This window comes from Caretta caretta, chromosome 22 (genome assembly GCF_965140235.1).
Source record: "Caretta caretta isolate rCarCar2 chromosome 22, rCarCar1.hap1, whole genome shotgun sequence".
NCBI classification, from domain to species: Eukaryota; Metazoa; Chordata; order Testudines; family Cheloniidae; genus Caretta; species Caretta caretta.
Window position 1 is genome coordinate 18,789,175 of NC_134227.1, and position 25,256 is coordinate 18,814,430.

The following is a 25,256-nucleotide window of genomic DNA, read 5'->3' on the forward strand; positions in this document are numbered from 1 at the left end:
CATGGGGAATGGGCTCAATTTCTTGCTCAGGGACTTCTCGAATCATACATTTTAAAGGCCAGAAGTGACCATTATGATCATCTCTTCTGAGCTCCTCCATAACCCAGACATTTCTGCAGTTGTTCATGCTGATGCAGGTGTGAGGGACAGAAAGCCAGTCCCCTGGGCATGTATTGTTTCAGAAATACTACACTACCCCCCTTTCCTGAGTGAAGAGCACAGCCTCCACCCCAGGACTTTGGTGGCTGGTGTTCACTACACACAAGCTAGCCTGCTCTGCTTTGTACCTAGCTCCAAAGCATCATGTAGGCTAAATAAAGAAACAGATTACCAAATTAGCACAGCAATTCAGATGCAACTCTCCCAAAATAACAAGCTCTATCCCGAGCCTGATCCTGCTACTCATCTCCCCCCCATGCCCCAGAGAAAGCCAAGGAAGAGAAATGAGCTTTAAACTAGGGTTGTGGCAAAGCAGGGGGAGAGTATTCCACAGGCAAGGCCCCCTCTCACTGCAAACACTCTAATCCAGCCCTTTCCAAATTAAACCAGGCCTTATCTTGGGCCCTCAGAGCCATCTCAACTACTGCAAATAGCACCCACAAATGAATGGGCCACACAGATGGAATAAGCGTAGGGGCCTCCAGGACAAGGGAAAGCAGCTGTGACTGGAGGAAGCTGACATCGCCCACGTCCTTGTGACAGAGGTCCTTAGAGCAGGGACAGGCCATGTCAATCCAGCTCCTTTGCCCAGGGCTAACAATGAATCCAACAGGTAACACTAAATGGTGAGGAGACGCAGACACTAGGGAGGGCAGAGAAATCCAAAGGCTCTAGGGGCGGGAAATGAAATAAGATACAACTTAGGCTAACATATGTGTGGACAAGTAACCCAACCCCCAGGTGCTTATTGGGAGGGAGAAATCTGAGAGCAAGGATACTGAATCAGTCCAAGATGTGTCTGTATGTGGGCGAGGGAAAGATGCTTGCAGCATGGGAAGAAGGCAGCAAAAGACAAGAGTCTGGTCTCTTTTGCAGATGTCTCCCCTGGCAGTAAGATTCTGAGTAGGGTTTGGTAGGAAAGAGCCCCTCTTTACAAGGCACTGCTATCGTCACACCTGAAATATATCTCTTTCAGTTCAGGCCATCTCATTACCAGAAAGGTAGCCGTAAAGTGGGAGAGAGCTAAGGGAACAGCAATGAAAATGGTTGAGGGGCCAGAGAAATTGACTATAAGGAAAGAGGTCAATCAATAGAGGAGGGCTAAGTACTAACTCCAGGGGGACATAATCTTCTACTGCTCCTAGAAGGGAGGGAGGGTGAGGAATTAGATCAGACCAGAGATACATGGGGGGATAAGTAGGAGCAATAGATGAAATAAAGCAAAGGAAAACTGAGTCCTGTAACTATTTTCCTTGGGAGCTTTTCCTGGTGCAAAGCCCTAGTGGCTGAAAAATGAGACTGGATAAAACACTAGCAAAGGGCAGCTAGTGGGACAGCTGGATGAGATATTAGGAATTTTCCCATCTCTCATCTTCCTCTGTTCAAGTATCAGGTGCACACGTTACAGGCACATAGGCTGGTAGGTCATACAGAGGAAATTGGATCCAGACCCATAGTTGTAACAAAGTCTGCTTCAATATACAGTGAAAGTCAAGCTTTTCACAGGGATAAAACCTATCCCCTAGAGCAGAAGGCAGGTGATTTAAATGTATATAATACATAGGCTGAGAAAAGAGTGTCTGTACATCTGGGTATAGTGCTTAGATTATCCACAAATACAAAGTTTGTTTTTAAAGTCATATGATACATAGAGTACATAATCAGCACTAACCCACATTTAGGTGAATAGATTTAACAATACAGTTTAGATGTTAGAATCTGAATACTCGGGTACAGCACTCATAAAAAGTTATACAGAGGTTGGGTTGTGGAAAGCAAAATATAACAATGAATGGAGATTGTCCCTCAGTAATTGAGAATTAAGTAGGTTGTCCATTTTGAAAATTCAATCCATGAGGAAAGTATTTCAGTCATTTTCCTGACTGCACTTCTCATCGGCACTCCAGCTCATCCCTCCTGGTATTGCCAATGTCCGGTGATGTGTTCTATGTAGATGTCCCTCGACCACCTGATGGCATCCGACACCATGAGTTGCCTCATCAGCTGAGTGTAGCATTGACCAATTCTGCATCCTCTCAGCACTCGCTTGTTACTGGGGTCCCATGCGCCCAAAGCTCTGACAATCAGTGCGTGTGTCTGAACCTGGTAGCCCTTAGCTCTCAAGGTTTCGGTCAGAGAGGCATATTTCTCTGCCTTTTGAGCAGCTAGTCTTGTTGGCTGCCTGAGTTGAAGGCCAGATCAACCTACACAATCTTGTTTACTAGCTCCTGCAAATCCTTAGGGTATGTCTACACTACGAAATTAGGTCGAATTTATAGAAGTCGGTTTTTTAGAAATCGGTTTTATATATTCGAGTGTGTGTGTCCCCACAGAAAATGCTCTAAGTGCATTAAGTGCATTAACTCGGCGGAGCGCTTCCACAGTACCGAGGCAAGCGTCGACTTCCGGAGTGTTGCACTGTGGGTAGCTATCCCACAGTTCCCGCAGTCTCCGCTGCCCATTGGAATTCTGGGTTGAGATCCCAATGCCTGATGGGGCTAAAACATTGTCGCGGGTGGTTCTGGGTACATATCGTCAGCCCCCCGTTCCCTCCCTCCCCCCGTGAAAGCAAGGGCAGACAATCATTTCGCGCCTTTTTTCCTGAGTTACCTGTGCAGACGCCATACCATGGCAAGCATGGAGCCCGCTCAGGTAACCGTCACCCTATGTCTCCTGGGTGCTGGCAGACGCGGTACGGCATTGCTACACAGTAGCAGCAACCCCTTGCCTTGTGGCAGCAGACGGTACAGTACGACTGGTAGCCGTCATCGTCATGTCTGAGGTGCTCCTGGTCGCCTCTGTGAGGTCGATCAGGAGCGCCTGGGCAGACATGGGCACAGGGACTAAATTTGGAGTGACTTGACCAGGTCATTCTCTTTAGTCCTGCAGTCAGTCCTATTGAACCGTCTTATGGTGAGCGGGCAGGCGATACGGACTGCTAGCAGTCGTACTGTACCATCTTCTGCCGAGCAGCCATGAGATGTGGATGGCATGCAGTCCTTCTGCACCGTCTGCTGCCAGCCAAAGATGTAAAAGATAGATGGAGTGGGTCAAAACAAGAAATAGACCAGATTTGTTTTGTACTCATTTGCCTCCTCCCCTGTCTAGGGGACTCATTCCTCTAGGTCACACTGCAGTCACTCACAGAGAAGGTGCAGCGAGGTAAATCTAGCCATGTATCAATCAGAGGCCAGGCTAACCTCCTTGTTCCAATAACAATGATAACTTAGGTGCACCATTTCTTACTGGAACCCTCCGTGCAGTCCTGCCTGAAATACTCCTTGATGTACAGGCACCCCCTTTGTTGATTTTAGCTCCCTGAAGCCAACCCTGTAAGCCGTGTCGTCAGTCGCCCCTCCCTCCGTCAGAGCAACGGCAGACAATCGTTCCGCGCCTTTTTTCTGTGCGGACGCCATACCAAGGCAAGCATGGAGGCCGCTCAGCTCACTTTGGCAATTAGGAGCACATTAACCACCACACGCATTATCCAGCAGTATATGCAGCACCAGAACATGGCAACGCGATACCGGGCGAGGAGGCGACGTCAGCACGGTCCCGTGAGTGATCAGGACATGGACACAGATTTCTCTGAAAGCATGGGCCCTGACAATGCATGCATCATGGTGCTAATGGGGCAGGTTCATGCTGTGGAACGCCGATTCTGGGCTCGGGAAACAAGCACAGACTGGTGGGACCGCATAGTGTTGCAGGTCTGGGACGATTCCCAGTGGCTACGAAACTTTCGCATGCGTAAGGGCACTTTCATGGAACTTTGTGACTTGCTTTCCCCTGCCCTGAAGCGCATGAATACCAAGATGAGAGCAGCCCTCACAGTTGAGAAGCGAGTGGCGATAGCCCTGTGGAAGCTTGCAACGCCAGACAGCTACCGGTCAGTTGGGAATCAATTTGGAGTGGGCAAATCTACTGTGGGGTCTGCTGTGATGCAAGTAGCCCACGCAATCAAAGATCTGCTGATATCAAGGGTAGTGACCCTGGGAAATGTGCAGGTCATAGTGGATGGCTTTGCTGCAATGGGATTCCCTAACTGTGGTGGGGCTATAGATGGAACCCATATCCCTATCTTGGCACCGGAGCACCAAGCCGCCGAGTACATAAACCGCAAGGGGTACTTTTCGATAGTGCTGCAAGCTCTGGTGGATCACAAGGGACGTTTCACCAACATCAACGTGGGATGGCCGGGAAAGGTGCATGATGCTCGCATCTTCAGGAACTCTGGTTTGTTTCAAAAGCTGCAGGAAGGGACTTTATTCCCAGACCAGAAAATAACTGTTGGGGATGTTGAAATGCCTATATGTATCCTTGGGGACCCAGCCTACCCCTTAATGCCATGGCTCATGAAGCCGTACACAGGCAGCCTGGACAGTAGTCAGGACCTGTTCAACTACAGGCTGAGCAAGTGCAGAATGGTGGTAGAATGTGCATTTGGACGTTTAAAGGCGCGCTGGCGCAGTTTACTGACTCGCTTAGACCTCAGCGAAACCAATATTCCCACTGTTATTACTGCTTGCTGTGTGCTCCACAATATCTGTGAGAGTAAGGGGGAGACGTTTATGGCGGGGTGGGAGGTTGAGGCAAATCGCCTAGCTGCTGGTTACGCGCAGCCAGACACCAGGGCTGTTAGAAGAGCACAGGAGGGCGCGGTACGCATCAGAGAAGCTTTGAAAACCAGTTTCATGACTGGCCAGGCTACGGTGTGAAAGTTCTGTTTGTTTCTCCTTGATGAAACCCCCCGCCCCTTGGTTCACTCTACTTCCCTGTAAGCTAACCACCCTCCCCTCCTCCCTTTAATCATTGCTTGCAGAGGTAATAAAGTCATTTCTGCTTCACAGTCATGCATTCGTTATTCATTCATCACACAAATAGGGGGATGACTACCAAGGTATCCCAGGAGGGGTGGTGAAGGAGGGAAGGAAAATGCCACACAGCACTTTAAGCACAGCACTTTAAAAGTTTACAACTTTAAAATTTATTGAATGACAGCCTTCTTTTTTTTGGGCAATCCTCTGTGGTGGAGTGGCTGGTTGGCCGGAGGCCCCCCCACCACGTTCTTGGGCATCTGGGTGTGGAGACTATGGAACTTGGGGAGGAGGGCGGTTGGTTACAGAGGGGCAGCAGTGGCAGTCTGTGCTCCAGCTGCCTTTGCTGCAGCTCAACCATACACTGGAGCATACTGGTTTGGTCCTGCAGCAGCCTCAGCATTGAATCCTGCCTCCTCTCATCACGCTGCCGCCACATTAGAGCTTCAGCCCTGTCTTCAGCCCGCCACTTACTCTCTTCAGCCCGCCACTTACTCTCTTCAGCCCTCCACCTCTCCTCCCGGTCATTTTGTGCTTTCCTGCACTCTGACATTATTTGCCTCCACGCATTCGTCTGTGCTCTGTCAGTGTGGGAGGACAGCATGAGCTCGGAGAACATTTCATCGCGAGTGCGTTTTTTTTTCTTTCTAAGCTTCACTAGCCTCTGGGAAGGAGAAGATCCTGTGATCATTGAAACACATGCAGCTGGTGGAGAAAAAAAAAGGGACAGCGGTATTTAAAAAGACACATTTTATAAAACAGTGGCTACACTCTTTCAGGGTAAACCTTGCTGTTAACATTACATACATAGCACATGTGCTTTCGTTACAAGGTCGCATTTTGCCTCCTCCCACCGCGTGACTACCCCCTCAACCTTCTCCCCTCCCTGTGGCTAACAGCGGGGAACATTTCTGTTTAGCCACAGGCAAACAGCCCAGCAGGAATGGGCTCCTCTGAGTGTCCCCTGAAGAAAAGCACTCTATTTCAACCAGGTGACCATGAATTATATCTCACTCTCCTGAGGATAACACAGAGAGATAAAGAACGGATTTTGGTTGAATGCCAGCAAACATACACTGCAATGCTTTGTTCTACAGTGATTCCCGAGTACGTGTTACTGGCCTGGAGTGGTAAAGTGTCCTACCATGAAGGACGAAATAAGGCTGCCCTCCCCAGAAACCTTTTGCAAAGGCTTTAGGACTACATCTAGGAGAACCGCAAATGCCAGGGCAAAGTAATCCTTTCACATGCTTGCTTTTAAACCATGTATAGCATTTTAAAAGGTACACTCACCAGAGGTCCCTTCTCCGCCTGCTGGGTCCAGGAGGCAGCCTTGGGTGGGGTTCGGGGCGTACTGGCTCCAGGTCTAGGGTGAGAAACAGTTCCTGGCTGTCGGGAAAACCGGTTTCTCCACTTGCTTGCTGTGAGCTATCTACAACCTCCTCCTCATCATCATCTTCTTCGTCCCCAAAACCTACTTCCGTATTGCCTCCATCTCCATTGAAGGAGTCAAACAACACGGCTGGGGTAGTGGTGGCTGAACCCCCTAAAATGGCATGCAGCTCATCATAGAAGCGGCATGTTTGGGGCTCTGACCCAGAGCGGCTGTTCGCCTCTCTGGTTTTCTGGTAGGCTTGCCTCAGCTCCTTCAGTTTCACGCGGCACTGCTTCGGGTCCCTGTTATGGCCTCTGTCCTTCATGCCCTGGGAGATTTTCACAAAGGTTTTGGCATTTCGAAAACTGGAACGGAGTTCTGATAGCACGGATTCCTCTCCCCAAACAGCGATCAGATCCCGTACCTCCCGTTCGGTCCATGCTGGAGCTCTTTTGCGATTCTGGGACTCCATCATGGTCACCTGTGCTGATGAGCTCTGCATGGTCACCTGCAGCTTGCCACGCTGGCCAAACAGGAAATGAGATTCAAAAGTTCGCGGTTCTTTTCCTGTCTACCTGGCCAGTGCATCTGAGTTGAGAGCGCTGTCCAGAGCGGTCAGAATGGAGCACTCTGGGATAGCTCCCGGAGGCCAATACCATCAAATTGTGTCCACAGTACCCCAAATTCGAGCCGGCAATGTCGATTTAAGCGCTAATCCACTTGTCAGGGGTGGAGTAAGGAAATCGATTTTAAGAGCCCTTTAAGTCGAAATAAAGGGCTTCATTGTGTGGACGGGTGCAGGTTTAAATCGATTTAACGCTGCTAAATTCGACCTAAAGTCCTAGTGTAGACCAGGGCTTAGACTGCTCCCTTCATGGAGACATTATGTCTCAGCTAGTTCTCCGGCACTACAGATGGTTGGACAGTAGGTGGTGCACTACACTGTGCCAGGCTCCGCTTCCTGACTGTTGCTAACTGTTAGCTATTGCCTCCAGCTAACAGTGTCTGAGCCCTGCTCTCCCCAGCAGCAGCGCAAGTTCACGCTACCACTGGCCTGCAGCGTCACCTGGCTGTGTACAGGGAAACCACAGAGATACTACTGTCTGCTGCCCATGCCGAATACCCTGTTCTACGCTGCGGCCATTCACTGGCTCATTCACTTGTCCAAGATTCTGACCTCAGACCCTGTGAGGCTGCCATGAATTTACTAATATAGTGCCCTCAGTGTGTGCTGCATTTTCCAAACCCAGAGGAAGACACTATCCCTGTGCTGAGGAGTGCTCAGTCTGAAAGACAAGAAACACACAGGCAGGGGGAGAAAGGTATAGCATACAAGCTCAAAACTACCACCAAACTAGATTTTTCTTCCCCCACAGTTCATCTCCCTTGTTTTCCTCCAAGGCCAGTCTCCAGTTTCATATGAAATATTCTTACACCACACTCCTTCCCTGCCAACACTAGATGCTGCCCTCTGCTTAGATGAGCAGTGCCCCTGGGAGATGTAATAGAGAAGCAGATGACATAGCTAGTTCCTGAAAAAGTGGCTCTTGTAGAGGGATATGACAGCAGAGAGGGAAGTGGCCTCGTAGCCAAGCACAGATAGGGTGTTCCATGCACAAGTGGCATCCTAGAAGGCTTGTGGGGGAAGTAGAGAGATGGCATGACAGGCTGGCACAGGACTGTATGATGCAATAAAAGAGAGACATTAGTAGATGGGGGCAGAGTCACAATGGGCCCTGAAGGGGATGGGCCAGAAGACTGACTAGGATGAGATGAAGGGGGTAAGATGGAGGGATTCAAAGGATGGGTGAAGTGATCAAAGTGACAGGCACTCTCACCGATCTTAGTACTGTGTTTTGTATGGACTGCAAGGGGGAGCTCTGAATGTCAGGGAGGCCAGAGAGGAGACGATGAGAGGCTGGAGGAGTATGTTAGAGATACTGTTGATTAAGAAGCAGTAAGATCTGGATGTGCCCTGCATGTCTGAGGAAAGGGAAGAGGAACAACCACCAATGAGCCCCAGGTTACAGGCCTGGATAGCAGGGTTGTATCCTACAGCAGTGGTTCTCAACCAGGGGTATCATAGAATCATAGAATATCAGGGTTGGAAGGGACCTCAGGAGGTCATCTAGTCCAATCCCCTGCTCAAAGCAGGACCAATCCCCAACTAAATCATCCCAGCCAGGGCTTTGTCAAGCCTGACCTTAAAAATATCTAAGGAAGGAGATTCCACCACCTCCCTAGGTAACGCATTCCAGTGTTTCACCACCCTCCTAGTGCAAAAGATTTTCCTAATATCCAACCTAAACCTCCTCCACTGCAACTTGAGACCATTACTCCTTGTTCTGTCATCAGCTACCACTGAGAACAGTCTCAATCCATCCTCTTTAGAACCCCCTTTCAGGTAGTTGAGAGCAGCTATCAAATCCCCCCTCATTCTTCTCTTCCACAGACTAAACAATCCCAGTTCCCTCAGCCTCTCCTCATAAGTCATGTGTTCCAGTCCCCTAATCATTTTTGTTGTCCTCCGCTGGACTCTTTCCAATTTTTCCACATCCTTCTTGTAGTGTGGGGCCCAAAACTCAGAGGTCTTCCAGGGGCTGCATCAATTCATCTAGATATTTGCCTAGTTTTCAACAGGCTACATAAAAAGCACCAGCGCAGTCAGTAGAAACTGAAATTTCATACAGACAATGACTTGTTTATTCTGCTTTATATACTATACCCTGAAATGTAAGTACAATATTTATATTCCAATTAATTGATTTTATAATTATATGGTAAAAATGAGAAAGTCCGCAACTTGTCAGTAACAGCATGCTGTGACACATCTGCATTTTTATGTCTGATTTTGTAAGCAAGTAATTTTAAGCAGGTGAAACTTGGGGGGACGCAAGACCAATCAGACTCCAGAAAGGGGTACAGTGGTCTGGAAAGGATGAGAGCCACTGTCGGGTTTAGCCATGCTGTATTTCAAATGGCAGTGAGACACCCAGCAGCTAAAGGCAGTGAGTGTTAGAGAGAAAACGCTAACCACTACAGAATGGAGAGATGTGGAGAAGGAGAGACTGCAGGAAGAGGAACCAGGAAGTCCGGAGGAGTAGCACTCTGCCACCTCTCTCTTGCTGCCACAGTGACTAAAGCCCTGGGGCAGGACCCAAAGGAGCCCAGCATAAATCTAGGTGGCTTTTCAGTGCATCTCGTCAGCTGCCCTGAAAAAGACATTAGAAAGGGGCCCCAGCCGTAAGCAGCACTGCAGGCTTCACTTGAATTGGCTTTGGGGGGGGGGGAATGCTGATTCAGAGACCTAGTCTGGGACACTCCTGATGTGGAGCTGCCAATGCTGTAGGGGAGAGGAGTGAGGGGCTCTCTCAGCCTTGGGCCGGGGCCTCACACTGCTGGGATTGGCTTGGATTTGAGAGAGCTCTATACAGTCCAGCATCGTTGACTGGGGAAGTCAAAAGTCATGGCAATGCCGTTTTGTCTCCAGCCACATTAGCTGCAGAGTAACGGGCCCACAAACGTCTCCTGTCCTGTAAGTAACAAAGGTAAGGATGAACTCAGAAGCATCCAGCTCCATCACTAGCATGTCCATTCTGCAAAGCTGTGTGCAGCTCACTACCCCACCCCAGCCAAACATCTTAGCGAATGCCAGGTAGAGCCAGCGCGGCATTCCCCTCCCAGCTACCAATCACCAGTCAATGGCTGAGAAGACAGATCTCTTTTGCAGTTTGCATTGAACGTCTAAGCCATACAACATAGAGAGCTAGTTACCAGGCCAGTCTGTGGGAGGCACTAAACATATCTATCCTGAAGAAAGCAGCAATTCTCACAGGGGATGTCGGCTTCAGAGCTGGAGTCGAGGTCTGCATTACTGAAGTCAGGAAGTCTGTGGGAAGAGGAAAAGCAGAACTGAACAGAAAGGTTCTGGGGCCACCCATTAAATAAATACCAGCAGCCCATCATGTGGACAACCCACAGGGCAATGTGTTTGTGGGAGCCAGAGAACCAAGGTAATGGGACAGAGAGGGGAACCAATCAATTGCACTGCTGGGCCAGCAGCCGGGTTAACTGTAATGAGGCACATTTCTGCTTGGATCTAACCCAGCAATGGGCTGTGGCACATGTAAATGCACTGACAGTGCATTTGGCATGACAGATGGATGCTTTAGGCCCATCTGGAACTTCAGAGAGGCTGCAAATGGAAAGGTCTAGTTCCTGGTGTGAACCCAAAGGAGGCTGTGCAGGTATTGATATGACACGCTGACAAGACATTCACTGTGTGAACAGCCACCACTCCATTATCATGAGCTGCGTCAAGGGCATGGGATAAGGAGCTGGCATGGAGGTGTAATCCTTTTCCCTGACATCTCGACTCCAGAATGGCTATCATCCCTAACCGTAGCTGTAATTGCTAATAGGAAAAATGCATAAAGAAGTCTCCTGGTCAAAGTATTTCTCCACACAAAAGGGGCTTTAACAGTGCACACTGGGATGAAAACCATAACAAAGCCCAGAGGGTGGGAGGAATGAAAGTGCCTGCACTCTGTGCGGGCTTGTCTACACAAACCTTTGACCAGAAGCCACAAGTGGACTCCATAACTGCCTTGTTCTATGCACTCTCCTCTGAATGGGCCACTGTCAGAGAGAGGATGCTGGGCAAGGTGGACCATGGTCTTAGTCTGGAACTCTTATATTCTTATGTTCTTTGAGGCAGGGGGCATCTTTTTGTTCTGTGTTTAACACAATGGGATTCTGGACCACAACTGGGGCTCCTAGGTGCTACCATAACACAAATAATAAATAATAGTTCTTCCCAGTCCCTCCCCAGAAGACTGAGGGGTGCAGATAGTGTTAGTTCTTCTATTGTTGCTTCCCCCTTAGGGCATGCTGCAAACATGAAATGAACAATTGACAAGGGTGTATGTTGGATGTCTTTTTTTTTTTAACCCATGCTTGAGTGCATCCAAGAGTCCTCTTCTCCAGTGGCCACCATACTCTGTGTCTTACAGGTCCTATCTTCTTCCATGATCAAGTTTGTGTTGCAACATCACTTTGCACCTCGGGGGAGGGGAGGGGCATGAGACAGAGCATCAGGGAGTGGAGTTGGGGAGGGGATGATCCTGGAAGCTCTGGGATTAGTGACAACAGCAGGGGGCACATTTGGGGGAAAACATTTGTATTTTCCTACGCAGTGCCCATTGGAGCTGCCAAAGTGAGACTTCACAATGGAGAGAGATTTAAAATTAATTATGTATGCCACTTGGCTCCCTCTTGGCAAGGCTTGAAAATACTCACTTTTTTTTTCAGAGTGGTAGCCGTGTTAATCTGTATCAGCAAAAAGAACGGGGAGTACTTGTGGCACCTTAGAGACAAACAAATTTATGCCCAAATAAATTTGTTCATCTCTAAGGTACCACAAGTACTCCTCATTCTTTTCACTTCTTTTTTGTAACCGTAACAGCAAGGGAGTTCGCTTTCTTCTTCTTCTTCTTCTTCTTTTTTAAAGTGAGATTCTGGAGAACAAGATACAGTAGGACCTCAGAGTTGCAAACACCAGAGTTACAAATTGACCAGCCAACCACACACCTTATGTGGAACTGGAAGTATGCAATCAGGCAGCAGCAGAGACAAAAACAAACAAAAAACAAAAAGCAAACACAGTACAGAACCGTGTTACATGTAAACTACTAAAAAAAAAAAAAAAAGAAAAGTTTTAAAAAGGATTTGACAAGGTAAGTAAACTGTTTCTGTGCTTGTTTCATTTAAATTAAGATGGTTAGAAGCAGCATTTTTCTTCTGCATAGTACGGTTTCAAGCTGTATTAAGTCAACGTTCAGCTGTAAACTTTTGAAAGAACCATAACGTTTTATTCAGAGTTATGAAAATTTCAGAGTTACAAACAACCTCTGTTGCCGAGGTGTCCGTAACTCTGAGATGCGACCGTAGTAGCTTTAGAAAGGTATGGGTGTACGGGTGCACACTGGATAACAGCCCTGCTGGAAAACCTGAAAATCATGTTTTGTTTGAACATTTTGGCTTGCTGTTATTACAGGTCCCGCCTCAGGCTCCTGTAACTCAGAGAGATCAGAGGAAAAATACATTCCCCTCTGTTTTCAGTGTGTTACTTTGTGCATGTGCCCATGCTGCAGGTAGCATCAGTTTCTCCCGTTGTTTGCAGGCCCGCTGACAGCAATTCTGGGCCCCAGGGCCGTCCCTAGGAGGGTGCAGGGCCTGGGGCAGAAGTGACAAATCCGTCACTTCCGGGACTGACCGCCTGTGCCAAGGAGCCCTGTGGTCCGTCAGGGCGCAGCAGTGGTGTCTGGGAGCCCTGGGCCCTTTTAAATTGCCCAGGCCTCTGGGCAATTGCCCTCTTTGCCCCCCACGTCGGCAGGCCTGGTTATTTGTGTGGGTCTTTCACACAGGACCAAGGGGGAAGAGAAACCTTTACAAATAGGACCCTATGATGGGAAAGACCCACCCAGATATTGGCGGGGGGGGGGGTGGGGATAGGGGTTGGCCGAGGCAGGGGAGTGGGGAAGGTAGAGGACATAAAGGTTTCTTTTAATCCATGTTTGAAGGTGACAAGTCTCTCTCAAGGCCTGGTGTGTGGCAGGAACTCATGCCCTGGGGCACTGGGACGGGAGACAGGGAGCACTGAGGCATAGGTAATGGGGTGGGGAGGGGGATCCCCGAGGGGCAGGAGACAGGGGTAGGGATGGGAGTCCCTGGGGTGAGGACAGGGTCACTTAAGTACAGGAGGGAGGCAAAGGGGGTGTCTCATGTGATGAGGCTGGGGCTAAAGAGGGGGCAGGCCTGGAGGGGGGTCCCCAGGGTGCAGAAGGAGCAGCGGTGTCCGAGGAGCGGAGGGCAGGGTTCGAGGCGGGGGGGCCCCCCGAGGAGCGGAGGGCGGGGTTCGAGGCCCTCCCCGAGGAGCGAGGGGCGGGGTTCGAGGCGGGGGGGTTTGAGGCGGTGGGGGTCCCCGAGGAGCGGGGGGCGGGGTTCGAGGCGGGGGGGGCCCGAGGAGCAGAGGGTGGGGTTCGAGGCGGGGGGGTTCGAGGCGGTGGGGGTCCCCGAGGAGCGGGGGGCGGGGCGGGGGGGCCCCCGAGGAGCGAAGGGCGGGGTTCGAGGCGGGGGGTTTTCGAGGAGCGGGGGGCGGGGTTCGAGGCGGGGGGGTCCCCGAGGAGCGGAGGGCGGGGTTCGAGGCGGGGGGGCCCGAGGAGCAGAGGGCGGGGTTCGAGGCGGGGGGGGGTCCCCGAGGAGCGGGGGGCGGGGTTCGAGGCGGGGGGGGCCCGAGGAGCAGAGGGCGGGGTTCGAGGCGGGGGGGTTCGAGGCGGTGGAGGTCCCCGAGGAGCGGGGGGCGGGGTACGAGGCGGGGGGGTCCCCGAGGAGCGGAGGACTGGGTTCGAGGCGGGGGGTTTTCGAGGAGCGGGGGGCGGGGTTCGGGGCAGGGGGGCCCGCGAGGAGCGGGGTTCGAGGCGGGGGGGTCCCTGAGGAGCGGAGGGTGGGGTTCGGGCGGGGGGGGTCCCCGAGGAGCGAAGGGCGGGGTTCGAGGCGGGGGGCTTTCGAGGCGGGGGGGTCCCCGAGGAGCGGGGGGCGGGGTTCGAGGCGGGGGGTTTTCGAGGAGCGGGGGGCGGGGTTCGAGGCGGGGGGGTCCCCGAGGAGCGGAGGGCGGGGTTCGAGGCGGGGGGTTTTCGAGGAGCGGGGGGCGGGGTTCGGGGCGGGGGGCCCCGAGGAGCGGGGGGTTTTCGAGGCGGGGGGGTCCCCGAGGAGCGGAAGGGCGGGGTTCGAGGCGGAGGGGCCCCCGAGGAGCAGGGCCGGAGCTCCCACCTCCCCTGTGGCGCAGGGACACGACCAGGCCCGCGGCGGAAGGAGGAGGGTGCCCCGGGATGCCCGGATGTGGGCCCCGTCCGCCCTCCCCGCGCAGGCGCCGAGCTGGCCGGTCCCCCGCTCCCCAGTCCCGCCGCTGCGATGCCGCCGCCCCCCGCCAGGCCCCCGGGCCGCACCGCGCGGGTCTCCCGCTGCCTCAGCTTCAGCGCCTGCCACCGGCTGCACAGGTGAGGGGCCCTGCGATCGGCGGCCGGGCCCCCACCCCCATCGCGCTTGGCCGGGGGGGGGTTCAGTCATTGCCAAGCTCCCAGCGAGGACGGCTGGAACAACGGGCTGAGGGGAGAGGCAAGGGGAGACCCCGCTCCCGCCATGGACTCGGGGGCCAGTGCCCCGGTCAGAGATCCCCCGTGCGTTGGGACGGGAGGCGTTTGTCATCATGGGGGAGCTGTCCCTGGTTCTTACTTGGGGCTCCTCAGTTCCTGTCCCATTTGGACAGGAGAGCCAGTTGCTCTCCGCCTGGGCAACGTGCCCAGCAGCCCAGCGATGTACCGGACCCAGGGTCCAGACGGTCCCCCTGTCTAAGAGCTCACAGCCTACAAGAGGGAGACAGAGAAAATGGACCCCAGGCTGCAGCTCACTACGCCTCGCTCTCCCGGCTGCTGGGAAGGTGGGGTCGATCCCTTTTCAACAGCCCCATGTGTTTTTATTTTTATTACAGTAGCACCTAGAGGCCTCAAAGATTGGGGCCCTGTTGTGCCAGACACAGTACATACACCTAGTAAAACAGTCCAGTCCCTGCCCCAAAGAGCTTACAGTCTGGTCATTGTTATTGCTAGAGGTGACAAAAGATAGGCGAAGAGAAGGAAAATACTGTAATCCATCTGTTTTCCTCACTCCCTCTCTCATCATCCTGCACATTTCTTCTGCCCCCTTTTGGGGGCTTCCTCCTGCCTCTCCTTCCCCCTTGCTATCTTGAGTGCAGCTTTCTCACCTCATGTTTTGGTTCTCTTCTCCCCCGTACCACTTGCCTGGATAATACTTTATATGCGCTTGTGCTCACCACACCACCCCTCCACCAGCAAAAGTGAAGCTGATGCAAGTCAGTTCAGATTCAGTACCATTCAATATCTTGGGAATGGCAGCAGTGAAGCTGGTCAGAGCACAGAAAATTCTCCTGCTCATGGAGGCTCTGGGAGTGGAGAGTGGGGGGAGAGAAAAAGGAGTGACTCCCCTTTCTTTCCGCAGCCTGCCCTCCTAAACAGGAACATTTTTAAACAACAGCAGAGTGCAATTGGGACAAGACTCTGGTTAGTTTCAAGACTGATGCAGGCAAACCTGATTCTGACCAGAATCTTGTCTATTTCACTCTGAGAAGCATGAGGTTTTTCATGGCTGGTAGATGAGAATAGCAGTAGCAAAGGCAGTTTTCAACCTCTGTCCCTGTGACCAAAAATCTAACTTCTTTGTTCAGTGGGCAGCTATGGACTTTGATAGATTGTACTTTACACACTTAAGGTCAAATCACTTATTTCCCCAGCCATTATCTAAGATGCTTCATCTCCTGCTTTTCCTGAAGCAAAGGGGACTTGATGGTAAGTGGTGTCTTCTGTTTTCAAGCAAGATGTGAGTCACATGTTTCAGATATGTCCTTCTGCCTGGCCTACACTGATCACCACCTGTCCATCCCTAGACTTCGCATCCTCTGGGAGACTTGTTGGTACAATGTGAAAGTCAGAAGGGATGACTGTAAACTTAGCGATGGTCCCACTGGTCTCTTAAATATCTCCGTGATCCTGGAAACTACAGCCTGCAATGTTTGTATTCAGAAACTAGGTGGTTCTGCTAGGCATCTGATCCCTTTTATAAACAGCTGGAAGTCATGTGGTGTTTCAAACTCTAATTGATACACTTTTCACAGTAGGAGTGGATACTTGGCAACAGTACACAGTACTGAGAAGTCAGGAGGCTACAATGAAACTATCAGCAGCATCCAAACTAATAGACCTCAAATCTCCTGACTGGGCTCCTTCAACTCTCCAATGCCATTTCTTTAGCCAGTAATGCTGTACAGAGTCAGTGAGAAATACAATACCTGGATGAATGTTCATTATAATAGAATAAAAAAAAATTAATAGTACCTCTCCAGTCTAATCCATCTGTTTGAAAAAGAGAAAGTGACTAGAGTACATTATTTTTACATTAGATTACTAGTACACACAGTAATTTATGAACTTTTAAAAAACAAATTACATAAAATGTTTAAGGATTCACCACCCCCTTTTCAGGGTGTGTTATAGACAAGGATAGGCTAAGAGTGCTGTCTTGGCCAATGAAAAATGAGACTACAAACTAAAAGGTGAGTGGAGAGCAAATCTTTCATACACAGGGCCTGGACTAACTCAGACAGTGGGTGCAGAATCTGAGTAGGCAGAGTCTGTGAATGAGATGTTTCTTTTGCTGTATCCATTAAGAAGATCGTGGGGAGCTAAAAACCAGTCCCAGTTGAAATGAAAACCTAAGTGTTTGTAATTGGCCCTCAAATGCAATTTTTAATTTTTTTACAGTAAGTCACTGAGTGATGAAGAAAACCTGAAACTCTTTGGGAAATGCAACAATCCAAATGGACATGGACACAACTATAAAGGTGAGGGGGCTGATTGGCCTGAGTGCTAATACTTATTCATCCAGCCTCGGAGAGAATTAGTTCACATGGTTGTATGAGAGAGACATTTGGACAGGATCTGCTCTTAGCCATGCTACTGTGAACACTTATGTAACTGAGAGCAGAATCTGGCCCATTTATTTTTTTGATGACAGAGGCTGCAAAGAGAAATAAGAGTGATCATCAACAGGAAACGGTCCAAACCACAAATCTGACTTTTAGGCCATTAAATAAAGAGTAAATCTTATTTTAAAATGCTACTAAATAAACCAAATCTGCTTATACTCAAGATGATAGTAAATCTTAATGGCGGTTTCCACTTGGCAAACAAATTTTTTCCAAAAAAAATACAAACCTTCTTCAAGAGATTGTCCACATGGATTCCATTCTTAGTGTGCATGGGCCCCATGAATGCAAGACTGGATCCTTTTGGTCAGATGTTTCTGTCAGGGCCATGCCTGCCCCCTAGGTGCCCTGACACCTCCTATCTGAGGGCATAAAGGACAGAGCGGCCCAGGTGTCCCTCAGTTTCTTCTGACTGCCCTTGACAGTGAGGCAGTACCTCTGCAATGTCTGCTTACTCTGTGTACTGTGTGATTTTCCTTAGCCTTGCATATAATAATTAGATAATAAAGTTAGTGTAATTAGTGTAATTTTTTCTTTTATATGCCCAATGGGCAAATATATAATGTTTTAGTTAACTTAGACCCCCCCCACTGCCCAACTGCCCCACAGAGAACTGGCATTACAGCGGAAGCCAAAGCACCAGCATTAAGGCCATTAATGATGGACAATCCTGGTGCCTGCTCTCTCTGGGAGGAGGACATGTCCTGGAGCGATGTTCTGTCTGTCGTTCTTTCTCTGAGTGCACTCAGAGAGCAAGGGAGGTGCATCTGAAGCTGTTCCTTATGAGAGATCGATGCAAGTCTCCATGGACATGCAGAGGAGAGCTGCAGTCAGGGCTCAGCCATCAGGTCAGTCTCTCTCCGTTAGACCTATAATCCCACTCTGAGCTCCCAGGATGCATCCACTCAGACGCCCCACTTGTCCATTACTTCATCTGCATTGACATCTGATGGGCAGAAAGGAGCAGTGCTCCAAAGACAAGCCCAGACACAGTTTGCTGTCCCTGAGACCTAGCAAACTGTCATCGGCCACATGACTCGTCATTCGTCCAAGGGCCATAGGCCTAAGAAGGCCCTTTCATGTGCCCTGAGTCAGTTCATGCAGTGCCCTCTAAATCAACAACTACGCTGCCCTCAGTACTGATCCTTCAGCACCACACTGAATGCTTTGGTACCTGGAGCCTCAGCACTGAGTGCCTCTGTGATCATATGCCCTGGTACTTTCCATCTTGGTGCAGATTACCTTTCGTGTACCCAGTACTTGGCACTAACTATCCTGGCACCTAAACCATACATGGTGCCGAGTGACTTATTGGTGGGCCCAATACCAGAGTGACCTCTCCTGGAAAGATTATGGTGGTGACATCCAAGCCACCAGCTTTGAGTCACTGGTATACTGGGTTAGAGAAGTGTCCCTGGTACTGAACTGTCCTATATAGAGATGGGGCACACCTGACAGAGTGGCTTCTCCCTTGGAGGAGGTATGCTCCTTTTCATCCCCCCAGGTTTCAGTAATACCAACCAGATCAAATTAATGCCCATAAATGAGCAAATTCCATTTCCTCATTGGTTACCCAGGCTTCCAATGCATTGGGATATAGGCAATTAAAGAATTTCTTCTCTTCAGGTCCTTTCGTTTCTTCTCAACATCTCAGTTTTGTGCTAAATGAGTACTCGTTTCTTCCCCCTTTTCACCCTCTTTTGTTATTAGTTTAATGCCCTAAAGCTAAATGGAGAAGGTTTTCGATTTGGGCATCTGTCTCCCTCAATGTCCACAGTCTCTGCAATATTGAATTATTTGCTAGCCCTGAAACAATCTGGACTTTCCGTCAGCTCCATAAGGGTCCATCTAGAAGCAATATCTGCTCCTCAACCTCCTGTCCAGGACCATATTAAATTTTCCTACGCTGCAGTGGCAAAATTCCTGAAGGGCCCTGTCTCAACTCAGAGCAACTGTACCTGTGTTCCCCTTCTGGAGTCCAGCAAGGGCACCCACTGCAGACTCCGAGCTCCTCAGCCATCAGCTCTCTCAGATAGGGACTCGTATCTCTCTTCCTCTTGACTGGGTTTTTTTCCCAAGGCTGCACAGTTCGCTGCCAGCAGGCCAGTTTGTGCTTTCCTTCCACTCCAGAGGTTATGAACAACTGTAATAGCCAGCAGTGACAAGTCACCACACAGCTCCTTCTAAGCAAGCACATTTAATCTTAAAGTAAAAGCATTACAGCGAAAACAGATTAAAAACAACAAAAGAACCTGCATGCATGCTAAAAAGCTAACCAGAGATCACCCTGGCTCCCACAAGGGCTCTGGTAGGAATCAGTCCTTAAAACCCCAAAGTGAGGTTTTTCTGTGGTTAAAAGTTCATATGAGCCTTAGCTCAGAACGAGCACACTCTCAGTAGCTCAGTCTTTCCTTTATACAGCCTGGGCCTTTGACCTTGAGATTCTGGGAACAGATAATCAGCAGACAATGGTCCTCTCCTCAGGCGTAACTTCAAAAGGCTGGGGTTTTGCATAACCAGAAATGGGAAATTTGCATTCACCCATTTAACCCTGTCCCAAAAGTCTGTTCTTGTCAGGCACATAGTTCAATATAGTCCTTTGAAGTTCATACATTTCCCAGGGTTCACATCAGATCCCCCCCCCACTCCATATGAAAGTTATGTACAAGCCCGGCCCACAGTCATTCAGAACATTTGCATTTAATACAATGGACTCCAAAGATACTTAAACTTAATTTGATCCAGTGTTTCAAGGATACTGCAGGAAATTGCCATATCTAATGCATGTTTTCTCCCCAAGTGTTCTCTCCGTCTTGGGACATCACTGTAGAGTATTAGCAGAGCTGATAGGTCCTCTGGTAGTGTTCCCTGTTCCCTCTACCACCTCTGTCTTTCAGATTGCCAGTGCAGGCTCTGCTGCTTGTTTGACAAGTGTCCCTGTATCTGACATTTGTTGGGTGGCTACAATCCTCACATTTACAAGATGCCATTCCTTAATAGAGGCTTCCAGATCAGATGCCTATTTTGGTAGGACTTTGCTGTGGAACAGTTGAGCCTGTCCCACCCTTTATATCCTCCAGTGCGGGATGCAGGCACAGTCCCAGTGGAAACTCCTGACCTAAAGAATCCAATCTTGTGTCCATATTGGAAAACCACCATTATTGTATGGTCAGTTACCGTTCTTTATACAGAGGATATTGTTTTAAACAGTAATGCTTCTGATGTTATTAACCCACCTCCTGGGGCTGATTAATGCTGTGTGCGCTCTCTGATCTGCTGCTAACATGATTTGTTCTCGTGTACATTGGATCACACTTATGACTTGGTGTTTTTCTTCCTCTAGTTGTAGTGACTGTGCGTGGAGAGGTAAGTGCAATCATTATTTCCTTCCTTTTTCCCTCTTGGAGGTATCAGAGTGTGGTTTCCGTGTGCAAATGCTGCAAATCATTAAAAAAACCCAAACCCTCTAGGTGTTTTCCTTTGTAGAATTGCTAAAAATCCTGCATTGCTTGAAAACCCTGTATTCCATCAACTATAAAAAGGAAGATTTTCTGTAATCACGTGTGTGTGAGCGATGGGTCCAGTGAAGGCAGCTCTCCTTCTCATCCTGCCTCTCCCAAGGACATGCAGGAGGCCACATTTCAGCGCCAGTCTTGCAATGAGCTTCATGTGGCTTCGGGGGTCAACCCACACAGAGCTCATTGCAGGATCTCAGCCTTAGCTTCCACTCTCAGACTTGGATGGCCTCCATCCTGACCGAAAGCGGGGCTAAACTCTGTCCCCTGCAAAATGGTGGGAGGCCACAGTCCTGCACTTAGCTCTCAGCCAACTTGTTCCAGAGAGATCTGGGTCACAGAACAATTGCTTTTAATTTGTGGTTGCTGATTTTCGGAGTTAACATGAGAACAGCCATACTGGGTCAGACGAATGATCCATCTCACCCAGTATCTTGTCCTCTGACAGTGGCCAATGCCAGATGCTTCAGAGGGAATGAAAGGAAAAGGGCAATTTTGAGTGGTCCGTCCCCGGTCATCCAGTCCCAGCTTCTGGCAGCCAGAGGTTCCTGCTAGACAGTCCTAGACAGGGGAACTGTGGCCATCAACCTACAGAACAGCAGTTAATTCAGGAGGAAGCCAGATTACCTATGCACTGTGGTTAGGCCCCACTGGTGCTCATGGCTTGTGCCTGACCCTTACTAGCTAGCAGTGGTGTGTCAGGTTGGTGAAACAACTGATTAAATCCTTGTTTCTGCCTACTGGGCTGCTTCTCTGTGTGGCTGATGGGCTCTGCCCAAGCACTGCTTAGTAACTATGTGTGCTGGGGAGTTTTCTTCTTGGTGTCGGCATTATGAACTTCACTGGTCTCTTGAGAGTTGTTGATAACTCCATATATAGCTATTAAGGCGTGTTTTTCATGGTATTACATAAGTAGGGCTGAGGCTCAGAGAGTGTCTGATGGCAAAGAGAGATATTTTTCTCATGGGTCAGGATTCCTGAGTGCCCATTTTGGAAACTGCAGACACCAGGTGGTCTGGGTTTTTGCCATCTAAAGCTTTTGGTGGGATTGGTAACACAATTGGGTAGTGAGGGTTAGTAGATGTGCTCCTAATCTCCTTTCGCTCTTTGCCCTGTAGATTGATCCTACCTCAGGAATGGTTATAAACCTGACAGACCTGAAAGAATATATGCAGGTAATAAAACTTTGTTCCTGGAGCTCTCACATGGAAATCATCAATGGCACAATGGGCTAGTGAGGGCATGGGGAAGTGGGGAGTAGATACTGTTAGGAGTGGAGAATTAGGGAGTGGTTTATGAGCTAAAAATGCTTCAGCGCAGTGCCCTGTTGCAGTGTAATGTCCCCTGCTGGCCCCCACACTGGCCTGTGATGTGCAAGGTCTTGGACTTCCTCTCATCAGCTGCACAATGTGTTGCTGTCTCCCTCTAATAGTGCTTCCCTGGTACCTTCCTACTAACTCTGGGTACCTAGGACTCTCAGGAAAAGGCCACCATTGGCCTCAGTGACATTTCAGTTCCCAGTGTGTGTGTCTGGAATTGCTCCACAGACACAGAAGGACCCTTCCTAAGTCCCAGCAGGATGGTTAGAATCTGCCATTCATTGTGCCCCCTTGACATGCCCTATTGATGTAGCTACCAGTGTCATAGACTCATAGGACTGGAAGGGACCTCGAGAGGTTATCTAGTCCAGTCCCCTGAACTCAAGGCAGGACTAAGTCTTATCTAGACCATCCCTGACAGGTGTTTGTTCAATCTGCTCTTAAAAATCTCCAATGAGGGAGATTCCACAACCTCCCTGGGCAATTTATTCCAGTGCTTAACTACCTTGACAGTTAAGAAGTTTTTCCTAATGTCCAACCTAAACCTCCTTTCCTGCAATTTAAGCCCATTCCTTCTTGTCCTATCCTCAGAGGTTAAGAAGAACAATTTTTCTCCCTCCTCCTTGTAACAACCTTTTATGTACTTGAAAACTGTTATCATGTCCCCCCTCAGTCTTCACTTTTCCAGACTAAACAAACCCAATTTTTTCAATCTTCCCTCATACGTCATGTTTTCTAGACTTTTCATCATTTTTGTTGCTCTCCTCTGGGCTTTCTCCAATTTGTCCACATCTTTCCTGAAATGTGGCGCCCAGAACTGGACACAATACTCCAGCTGAGGCCTAATCAGAGCAGAGTAGAGTGGAAGAATTACTTCTCGTGTCTTGCTTACAACGCTCCTGCTAATACATCCCAGAATGATGTTCGCTTTTTTTGCAACAGTGTTACACTGTTGACTCATATTTAGCTTGTAGTCCACTATGACCCCCAGATCCCTTTCCGCCGTACTCCTTCCTAGGCAGTCATTTCTCATTTTGCATGTGTGCAAGATTGTTCCTTCTTAAGTGGAGTACTTTGCATTTGTCCTTATTGAATTTCAGATTGAATTTCAATTGTCCTGTTTACTTCAGACCCTTTCTCCAGTTTGTCCAGATCATTTTGAATTTTAATCCTATCCTCCAAAGCACTTGCAATCCATCCCAGCTTGGTATCGTCCGCAAACTTTATAAGTGGACTCTCTATGCCATTATCTAAATCACTGATGAAGATATTGAACAGAACTCGACCCAGAGCTGATCCCTGCGGGACCCCACTTGTTATACCCTTCCAGCATGACTGTGAACCACTAATAACTACTCTCTGGGAACAGTTTTCCAGCCAGTTATGCACCCACCTTATAGTAACTCCATCTAGCTTGCATTTTCCGAGGTTGTTTATGAGAAGGTCATGCGAGACAGTATCAAAAGCTGGTTTCAGAGTAACAGCTGTGTTAGTCTGTATTCGCAAAAAGAAAAGGAGTACTTGTGGCACCTTAGAGACTAAACAATTTATTTGAGCATAAGCTTTCGTGAGCTACAGCTCACTTCATCGGATGCATACTGTGGAAAGTACAAAAGATCTTTTTATACACACAAAGCATGAAAAAATGGGTGTTTACCACTACAAAAGGTTTTCTCTCCCCCCACCCCACTCTCCTGCTGGTAATAGCTTATCTAAAGTGATCACTCTCCTTACAATGTGTATGATAATCAAGTTGGGCCATTTCCAGCACAAATCCAGGTTTTCTTCCCCCCCCCACCCCCCTCCCAAGCCTTACTAAAGTCAAGATATACCATGTCTACTGCTTCCTCCCATCCACAAGGCTTGTTACCCTCTCAAAGAAAGCTATCAGGTTGGTTTGACATGATTTGTTCTTAACAAATCCATTATGACTGTTCTAGATTATTATTATCGTATAGATGTTTGCAAATTGATTGCTTAATTATTTGCTCCATTATCTTTCCGGGTACAGAAGTTAAGCTTACTGGTCAGTAATTCCCTGGGTTGTCCTTATTTCCCTTTTTATAGATGGGCACTATATTTGCCCTTTTCCAGTCTTTTGGAATCTCTCCTGTCTTCCATAACTTCTCAAAGATAATCACTAATGGTTCAGATCTCTCCTCAGTCAGCTCCTTGAGTTTTCTAGGATGCATTTCATCAGGCCTTGGTGACTTGAAAACATCTAACTTGTCTAAGTAATTTTTTAACTTGTTCTTTTCCTATTTTAGCCTCTGATCCTGCCTCATTTTCACTGGCCTGCACTAGGTTAGATGTCTAATCACCACCAGCCTTCTTGGTGAAAACCGAAACAAAGAAGTCATTAAGCACCTCTTCCATTTCCACATATTTTGTTACTGTTGTTCCCCCCTCATGTCCTTCCTCTCTGCCCTCAGGAAGCCATCATGGAGCCACTTGACCACAAGAACCTGGATAAAGACGTGGCTTACTTTGCTGATGTTGTCAGGTGGGTAGAACTAGAATTGGTGCCAGGGTCCAGCCTGTGTTGTTTTATGGATAATAATGGGTGTCATGTATATTGTCTAGCACCAGTTCAGAGTTCCTTAATTCTCCAGGTGTCATTTAATTTAAGTTGATCGACTACCTCCCCATCCTCTCTCTCTATCATCCATCATTATATGCGTGTGTGCCTTGACTGCTTCATGTCTAACTTCAGCCCTGTTTCCCCTGCAGTACAACTGAGAATGTGGCAGTGTACATCTGGGAAAACCTCCAGAAGCGCCTGCCTGCAAGGACTCTTTATAAAGTCAAAGTGTATGAAACGGACCAGAACATCGTTGTGTACAAGGGGGAAGAGACGACTCCTGAGAAATGAAATTCAACTCAGCTGATCACAGCCTTCTGAGGAATTAATCGAACCAGTATATCAATGGAGTATACACCATGGTGTATCTGTGACATGTAGACAGTGATTTTGTAGTGTTTATTTTTTTAACATAAGGTCATTTTTAGGTAATTAAAGACAATTATTGTGGCAAGCTAATGAGGTTTTCTATTTAATTTGGGGGTCTCAGAATTTGCTGACCTCTTGTTTGGTTTTAATCAAAACAGTCCTGTTCTGCAAACCAAAACCACCCAGGTGATGTGAAATCCTTGGAGTCTTCTGCCCGTGTTGAGTAAGGCTGTGCAGCTCTCTCTCTCTCTCTCGAGGAAATGTACAAGCTAAACATGTACCTGTCCCGCTGGGATTTGATTATGGGTTTTTAATGGCCATGGGGTATTTTTTTGATGAAGAAGTGGAGACTGAGAAAAGACTTTCTCCCCTTTTTGTGCTGCAGGCCCACTCTTCCCTGTGGCTGGATTCTTTGTTTTCTCCGTAAGATAAGGGACTGGCGGTAGTGGTGAGCGTAACTGTTTTTTGCTTTGTTTCTCCTATGCCATAGGCTGGTTCTCAGT

General features: G+C 48.9%; 1 protein-coding gene across 1 annotated transcript; it reads left to right on the plus strand.

Moving 5' to 3' along the window:
* Positions 1-14,181: 14,181 nt before the first annotated feature.
* Positions 14,182-24,843, plus strand: PTS (6-pyruvoyltetrahydropterin synthase). The gene is made up of 6 exons (XM_048827540.2): positions 14,182-14,408; positions 16,746-16,825; positions 20,313-20,335; positions 21,603-21,659; positions 24,236-24,306; positions 24,534-24,843. Exons 1-6 carry the CDS (start codon positions 14,323-14,325, stop codon positions 24,673-24,675), a joined length of 459 nt encoding a protein of 152 aa, XP_048683497.1. The 5' UTR covers positions 14,182-14,322; the 3' UTR covers positions 24,676-24,843.
* The last annotated feature ends 413 nt before the right edge of the window (positions 24,844-25,256 follow it).